The following is an 8,002-nucleotide window of genomic DNA, read 5'->3' as shown; positions in this document are numbered from 1 at the left end:
CCTCCATTCACTCACTTCCTTGAGGGCAGGGAGAGGCTCAGATCCAGTGTATATCTCCACTGCCAGGCCCTGGCTCTAAAACATGGTAGTCCCCCAGTACCTACTAGAAGGGGTAAGTGCTTGTTTTGAAATTTTGAATTAATGTACAGTCTTACACCATGAAGCTCAAAAGAACAGTTTTGCTGTTTGAAACTCCTATTTTATCTCCATTGCTCCTAAGAATAGATTCTACTTTATACATCCAAACTAAAGTAATTATTCAGTCTTCTTCAAATACTGCTTTGAGCTATTAAACAAAGACTGAGATTGCAGAGGTGGCTGGAGAACTTGAGCCAGCAGGAGTTAATCTAGTCCTTCAAGTTTCCATAACAAGTCCTACATTTGTTGTTGCTGTTGTAAATTAGGTACACCAGGTGTAGACATTGGAATAACTTTAGGAAAATGTGGCAGCACCATCTCCATGCTACACTTGGCAGTGACCTAAGGGAAAGCATCTACTATGCAAAGTGCTGCTTTTCTTGGGGCAGTGTTTTCCTTACAGTGGGATTATAACAACAAGAAGAAAAGTATTTGCATCTCACACAGGTCACTGTGAGTTCAAAGTAACAAGATGAACAGCTTTTTACATCTGTCAAAGAGTAGATCTCCTGAAAGAGAAACCTCTGAATGGCTCTTGGATGATTTAATAGTTCAAAAGATGAGTTTAAAAACCATAGGCTTGTTGGGCCCTCCCTGGTGGCGCAGCAGGTTAAAGCACAGCACTAAGACACTAAAGCCACTTCAGCATGAGTTCCATCCCCGCCTCCGGGGTGACCCACATGGCACAGCAGATCTCTCCTGTCTCGCCCACTGCTCCCCTTAGCAGTGTACTTTGTTGATCTGCCTGTTCTGCTCCCCACTCTGTCTCTGGTGAATCCTCTTACCGCCCCTGCACCTCTGGCCTGTACCCCAGTTCTGTATGCATAATAAATATTTAAAAAAAAAAAAACAGGCTTATTCCCAAACCATCCCTCATTTGCCATGTACCAGAGGAAAAGAACTTATTACAAAGTACTTCCCACTACTAGGGAGGTACCAGTGCTGCCAGCCTTCTGGAAGCATTTAGGCAGGTGTAAGCTGAGTAATGCGTTTAGATGGCACGGCAAGTTTTGCAGTGTGCCCTGATTAAGATAAACTCCTGTACCTATTAACACTTAATAACAGAGATCTGTTTACACAGAATTACTCTGGCTTTTAGGTCCAAGCTAAACGAGTTTTGAGGAAATGCTCCAGAGAGAAATGGGGTTTGGATTTAGTAGGAATCCTATTTTTTGGTTGTAACAAGAGGGGTATTCTTATTATGTTCTCTTCTCTAGCTAGACCTACCCAGGATGATTGTATTGCAGGAGTTAGACTGCCTTCCTTGAAACAATTATTAGCAAAATGAGTCTAACTTTCTAGTATGCTTCCATACTAACGTCATGCCATAGTACAAGAAGCCATGAGCAAAGAAGGTTGCTGTGCAGTGACGTGACATACCAAAGACAGGAGACCATTGTTTTTTAACTTTTCCATACTCTTTATTGCCAACAGTTTGAAATGGTCAACATAAAAAAAATTGATAATAAATACTGCTCTTTGGGCTGTAATAAATAAAAAGTTTATTAACAAGGAATGCACTTTTCCAGCCACAATTATCTTCAAAAATTAACCAAAAAAAAAAAATTATATATGGCCATAGTTCACAGTTAAGCAGCCAAAAGCTGCTTTAATTACAGCCTTTAAACAACATGGGAGCTTCCTCCCTTCTCCCTCCCCTTCAGGAAGTATTTTCACAGTTCCAAGTCCTCTGTCTGAAATGCTCTCAACAGAGAGAAGTTAAGAGTCTATAGTCTATGCACCTTTCTGCGTAATTGTCTGAAAAACCTTTTAAAATAGATACATCAGGAAAATTGCGTTCTGATCCACTCTTGGGTTGTGTTGTCCAAGTCACGGACGGTATGCCTCAGCCTGGTCTGGCTTCACTCAGTCCAGCAGGCCACAGAGGAATTGTTTTTCGTACCACCACTGGCCCTTCTTCTTCAACATGCTACAGCTCATTCTACTGGCTTCCCTGGAGATCTCACAGTGGAAAACAGGAGTCCCATAGGGTCCATTCAAAAAGTCTTTCAGTTACATCTCTGTAAGAGCATATTCAGAGCATATTCCATCCGATGTTTTAGTTCTAGCGAACAGCCAGACATCAACAGAGTCGTCAGTCTGAATGTTGTAGATATCCTGTCCTCATTGATGTAAGTAAGAAGGTATTCTTCATTCTGGCTACAGATGATTATTTTCGTATGATCATGGTAGAAATTCACCTTTGAAAAGTAAATGTGGATATTAGTATATGTATATGTGGGAATTTAAGTCAATCATTAAACTCGTTAGGAAGAAATCATTCTTTAGGGACTTAAAGATGCACTTTCTGAAAGGGTTCACTTACTTGAAAGGTGCCATCATTGAAGAGCATCATTAAGGCCTTATCCGATTTCAGCCACTGAAGGAGGTAGAGCCGAGGTCTTCGAATGTCAGTAACACTAGGCAGATCTCCACCCTGAAAGACATTGAGAGTGTTAGTTTCTATTAAGATTTTTGCAGTGGAGGCTCAATTCTTCTAAGTAAATGCCTCTTACACTTAAGGATCAAAATGACTAGAGTTTCCTGCCCCTACCTCACAGAGATTCTGACTGAAGATCTAGGGGAGGATATTAAACACAAACATCTGTGCTTCTAAGCAGCTTCAAGGCTACACAGATTCTTCTGGACTCAGGACTAGGCTTCATCTATCAGTGCTCGAAAGTCACAGTACTTACATCCATGAGATTCTCCTCCATGTAATGAGAGAAGTATTTCAGCACCGTCACTTGGCTAATAAATTGTTCAGGAGCATCCGTTGCTGGGAAAACTGAGCACTGGCCAAGTTCTGCATAATAGTGAACTGTTCTAAAAAACAGGACAATAGAGGGGGAAAGAAACAGAAGCAATTAGTCACCACTTTCAGGTTTCATTAGCACAAGACTAAAGAACTGACAGGATTTCATCAGTTGGTTACTTACTTCTTGTCTGGAAGGAGGCTCATGTGAGCACCGTTGTTGAAAAGGACGCCTACAGTGTGGTCGGAAAGCTGGTACCCAAAGCCGTATTTGTTAGAGTAGTCGACCCACTTGGTGACCCACTGAAAGGAAGTGCTCAGCTGCTCTTTGGGAATGCTGTCCGCCTCAGGCATGTTCTCCAGACAGCCTCGAAGGACTCTCGCCACTGTGTCTGCAACACTTCCCATGGTACTGTCTTCAAGGCCTGCGAGGCAGAGAGTTACAAAATACTTAATAAAATCTTAGTCTTTGGTAGATGCTAAGCTTTCTTGCACTGACTTGAAAGACACAGAACTCAAAATTCTCCTTTTTCTAATTCCCCTGATTTTGCTTCTATGTTAAATTAGGCTGCAAAACAAATTGAGTCCAATCACTGGCATTTTGAGTTTCACCATTTAAAATGTGACTGACAGCCACTTACATTCACTGCTGCTGCTGCAGCTGCCAAGAGTCCCTCTGACTATCATCCGAATGGCATCTCCAATCTGCTGCTTGTTCTCTACTGCGGGTGTGCCAGATCTGGCAACTGTAGTGGTAGGTGGCTGGAGCTCCTGGAAAAGAAGATTCGGACCATGAGGCAAGCATCGAAAGTTCATTTAATGTTGTGAATTCAGAGTTAAGATAAGATGGTGCCATTTATGGGGATAGCTTAGCGAAAGTGAAGCACATAAGCACATAAAAGATACTGCAGTAACTCAGTCGCATGCATGGTTTAACTAAAGTGACAGAATATATCCTTTTGAAGGGTGAGAAGAAAAAACTGAAGTTAATCAAGCAGGCTCGACATGTGATCATAGTCCAGTGACAATACAGAATGAAAGCGATAGAAAGTGTTTGTCTATTTTATTTATTTCCAGCATACCTCGTCTGTCCTGTGTTTGCTGGGTTGCTGAGTTATTGATGTCTTTTTCAAATCATGCCTAAGCTTGTAAATGTCTTCATCTTCTTTAGACACTTTATCTGTAAATCAAGGGAAAAAATTATGAGCATTATGTAGCCTAACAAGATAGGAACAGAGCTAGTCATATTTCCTTCCTTTGCATTAATAACTAGCTTATGAACAACAAAGGCAAAAACAGTGTTTTTATCATTGACATCTGCTGCAATCTGCGAACAGCACTCTTTAACATACATGAAATAAAAAGCTGTCAGTCACAATTTGCAGTGTGGGTTTATTAGGCTGTATAAAAAGGTCAAGTGAATACATGCATACTTGCTAAGTTATGTTACTATAAAATCTCTTAACTAATTTAAAATTTAACACAAAATTGGTCACACAAGAAAGGGAGCAGTGTTAATACTTACTGTGTGTGTCAATATATCTTGCTTTGTCTTTTTTGCCACCGAAAAGAGCAGCAGCTGCTTTCTTAAAGAAATTCTTAGCTGGACTTGATAAGTGGAAATCTGGAACTGTATGACAACAGCTAGAAGAAAGTCTGTCTGGAGTGAAACCCTGTGAAATAGCAGAAGACTTTCAGTAACCTGCTGGGCAAATGGAACCAACAGCATGTAATAAGAAGACACAAGGAACATACAAACCTGCAAAAAAAATTCATGCCGAATGATGTCATCCAAACTGGGACGATCCTCTGGATTTTTGGACAACATACTGGCTATTAAGTGTTTAGCAGGAGCCAGCAATGATGATGGCATTGTATACCTTGCTTCTCTGATGCACCTGTAGGTTTCTTTCAGATTTGTGGTTTCAAATGGGGGTCTTCCTAATAACATGGTGTACCTGTATACAAGAAAACATTTTTTTTAAAAGAATATTAAAACCTAAATACAAATTTTCTTTTGGATCACTTGGTGCATTTACTTACATTACACAGCCTAAGGCCCAAATGTCCGATTCACAGCCATGTCCTTGTTTGTTGAGGACTTCAGGAGAAAGATAATTTGGGGTACCACATATTGTTCTGGAAATACAAAATATGAAGATCTCATTCTACTGTTCAAACTTAGTTTGCAGGATAAAAAAATAAAGTACTATGTTGAATTTCTATTTGGAATCATCAGGCTTTTGATTTTTGGCATGTGGACAACTGACATTTGACCAAGTGACTTGGTAAATTTTTTAACCCTAGGACAAGTTTTTCAGTCTTCATGACTGTTTTCAACAGAGACCAGATACAGCATGGTCTTTTTATACACTTTAGGTAAACAGATTCCTTTGATAATAACATATAAGGAACTCTGTCTGGTTCACAAAGGGCACTTAATATTTCCTAAATTTAACGTTACTGTGGTTCATAGATCAACCTTTTATTATCAGCCAACCTTCTTGAAACATTAATTGGAAAGTAATAAATTCACATTTGATCTCCAAGAAACACTACTAAGGTATTCATTTCTGGCTCTTACCTCCTTCTGTGTTCCAAGGGTTCCAGCCTGGCTGCCAAACCAAAGTCCCCGACTTTTAGTTCCATGGCTTCATTAATAAAAAAGTTCCCTAGAGGATAAATAAAACAAAACCTGAATTACTTTAAAAAGGCATTCTAACCAAGTGCATGCGCATTCACTTTGAAGCAAAGCCAGTTGTTTAATATTAAAGTCACCCATTCAAAAGCAAGATTGCATCAGCTAGATCCCATTTATGAACACTAATAGGTAAAAAGGGTGAAAGAGAAGACCCCACTATAACACAAAAGAAGCATTTGGAGTAAAGGGCTTACCTAGTTTGAGATCTCTGTGCAAGATTTCTTGTTCATGAAGGTACTTGAGTCCAGACACAATCTGCCTGAGGTAGTATCGGACTTCTGGCTCCGTCAACACCTTTCTTGCTTTCAGGATATGAGCCATGGACTATGAGAAAAAAAGAGAATGTGTCAAACAAAGTCATCAAAATCAACGGTTTCCTTTTGCAGAACAAGAGATTTAATGTTGCCGGGGTACAGCTCCACAACCAAAATACCAAATAAAATGCAATTTGAATACCAAGTAGGTTTGAGGGAAATAGATATGAGAAGTTAATGCTTACCCTTCTACTGCAGTATTCCAAGAGAATGTAAATATTTTCTTTGTCCTCAAAGTAGTGGTAAAACTGCACTACGTGTTTATGATGAAGAATTCTGTGAAGCTCTATTTCTTTGTCAATCTAAAAGAAAGAGCATGGTAAGGCTTATTAGCCTCTGTTCACCTCTGAGGAGCAGCTGCTTACACATGCAAAAGACATTTTCCTAACAGGGAAGGGCTATCCCTGCACACAAAGAAAATACTTTACTCAACAGTCATACACACCTTTTCCCTTTGATGAGGTTTAGCTACTCTGCTGTGAGGAATAATTTTTGCAGCATAGACTTTGTTGTTTGTCAAATCTGTCATCTCGTAACATTTTGCAAAGCCACCCTGAAAGGAAACAAAGCCGAGAAGGGAACTGAGTATGGCAGAAAAACGGACGGCAGGTATTTTATAATATGGGGAATAAACAAGGGGGTCAGACAGGATGGGCAAAGGGATGCAGTTTACGTTTAAAAGCTCTTCGAAGAGAAAAGCCTCGTGAAAACGGCAAGTTAAAACAATTTTCCTTTCTCCCTGTTCAAAGAGTCGCTGTATGGAGGGGGGTTGGGTTGCTGGGAAATAATGTCTGATGAGACTTGTCAAAAATTTTTCCAGGATGGAGGTAGAGGGAGCTAGGACTGGTACAGAGAGCCCTTGCTTCTGGCCTCATGATCATGATCAATTTCTTTTAGCCGCCAAGAGGCGACAGGCCCAGGCTCAGAGGATAGTGTCAGTTCCATTGCTGTCCGCGCACAAAAGGCAGAAGAGGGCAGGTGAGCAGCCCGCGTCGCGCTGGGACTGGAACCCCAGAAGCTGTGAACGCGGGGACTCAGAATCCAGTGCGGCTCAGCAGCCGCCCGGTCAGACCTCCCTCCCTCCTGGCAGCCAGGTCCCGCCGCTCGTCACCTTTCCCAGCACTTTGCCCCGGCAGTAGCGCTTCCCCGTCGTGGGGTCGACGATAATCCGTGAGATCTCGGCGCCCGAGTGTGAGTGGTGGTGATGGTGGTGAGGGGCCGTCGGCTGCACCGGAGCCTGGGGCTGCGGTGGCTGCGGTTCCTCCGGGGTCTGTTGCGGTCGCTTCTTCTTCGAGTCTCCGCCGCAAGCCTTGCCCAGCGCCTGCTCGCACATCTTGGTGCTGGCGGCCGGCTGGTAGGTGATAGTCCGCAAGAGTTCCATCGTCGCTTCGCCGCCTGGCACTGCCAGCTGCCCACCTCCAAGGCGCGGACGCACGTCCGAGCTGGCCCTACTCCGCGAACACCCACCGCCGCCGCCAACCAGCCGAGCCCGACACCTTCGTCCACTTGTGCGAGTGCGAGCGCCGGGCGAAGTCTAATAAAAGGGCCGAGAAGGGGGCGGAGAATGAAACGTGGCGTGACGTCACAGACAACGCCCCGCCCATCGGTCGCCAAGCTCCCGGGGCCGGCCGGAGGTCACGACGGGTTGCTGGCGTCGCGCTCGCGGGCGCCCTGCAGCCTTTCGCGATGTGGCCGCCGGGTCGGGCCCCGGGAGCTAGGAGCGCTCGCCGCGATGGGGAAGCCGGGCGAAGCGCGGGGCGGCCCCGGGGCGCCTCTTCGTTCTTCAGAATCTCCACAATTCGGGGTTTGAAACGGAAACCCGGGGACCGACGTCTGGCCCCGCCCGGTCGCGCGGCGTCCAGAGCCGACCGGCGTTTGGGGACACACGTCCCATCCCCCGCACCGCCCTTCCTGACTGCCCCACAACTTCACACCTCCGGTGTCAAGGTGTGCCGGTGCCCGGTGTTCTTTGCGTGGGAACGAGGGCCTCCGCCCTGGCCACCTGGAGGGATCCCGTGTCGCGGCCGCTCGCCCTGCAGCCCACTCGGTGCTGTGCACCCTAGTCTTTACCCCCTTAGCTCTGTGTGGTTGAGG

The 8,002-nt window shown here is 44.3% G+C and overlaps 1 protein-coding gene across 1 annotated transcript; it reads right to left on the bottom strand.

Moving 5' to 3' along the window:
• Positions 1-1,547: 1,547 nt before the first annotated feature.
• Positions 1,548-7,536, bottom strand: PLK2 (polo-like kinase 2). Its single transcript, XM_004678297.1, has 14 exons — positions 7,020-7,536; positions 6,354-6,461; positions 6,094-6,210; positions 5,789-5,918; positions 5,478-5,565; positions 4,937-5,032; positions 4,653-4,851; positions 4,419-4,566; positions 3,976-4,073; positions 3,535-3,664; positions 3,078-3,318; positions 2,835-2,964; positions 2,465-2,575; positions 1,548-2,339 (listed from the first exon to the last, which is right to left on the bottom strand). Exons 1-14 carry the CDS (start codon positions 7,287-7,289, stop codon positions 2,148-2,150), a joined length of 2,058 nt encoding a protein of 685 aa, XP_004678354.1. The 5' UTR covers positions 7,290-7,536; the 3' UTR covers positions 1,548-2,147.
• Positions 7,537-8,002: the final 466 nt, after the last annotated feature.

This window comes from Condylura cristata, unplaced genomic scaffold (assembly GCF_000260355.1).
Source record: "Condylura cristata isolate star-nosed mole 26May11 unplaced genomic scaffold, ConCri1.0 scaffold00007, whole genome shotgun sequence".
NCBI classification, from domain to species: domain Eukaryota; kingdom Metazoa; phylum Chordata; class Mammalia; order Eulipotyphla; family Talpidae; genus Condylura; species Condylura cristata.
Note: the sequence above shows the minus strand (reverse complement) of the source record. Positions and strands in the feature narration are given on the sequence as shown.

What these genes read in the sequence shown, in the direction of transcription:
- PLK2 (XM_004678297.1), bottom strand. Translation starts at nt 7,289, where the DNA reads ATGGAACTCTTGCGGACTATCACCTACCAGCCGGCCGCCAGCACCAAG. An exon ending in CCCTTGGAACACAGAAGGAG is followed by an intron (nt 5,033 to 5,477) that starts GTAAGAGCCAGA and finishes TTGTATTTCCAG; the next exon opens with AACAATATGTGGTACCCCAA. An exon ending in AGCCTCCTTCCAGACAAGAA is followed by an intron (nt 2,965 to 3,077) that starts GTAAGTAACCAA and finishes CCTGTTTTTTAG; the next exon opens with AACAGTTCACTATTATGCAG.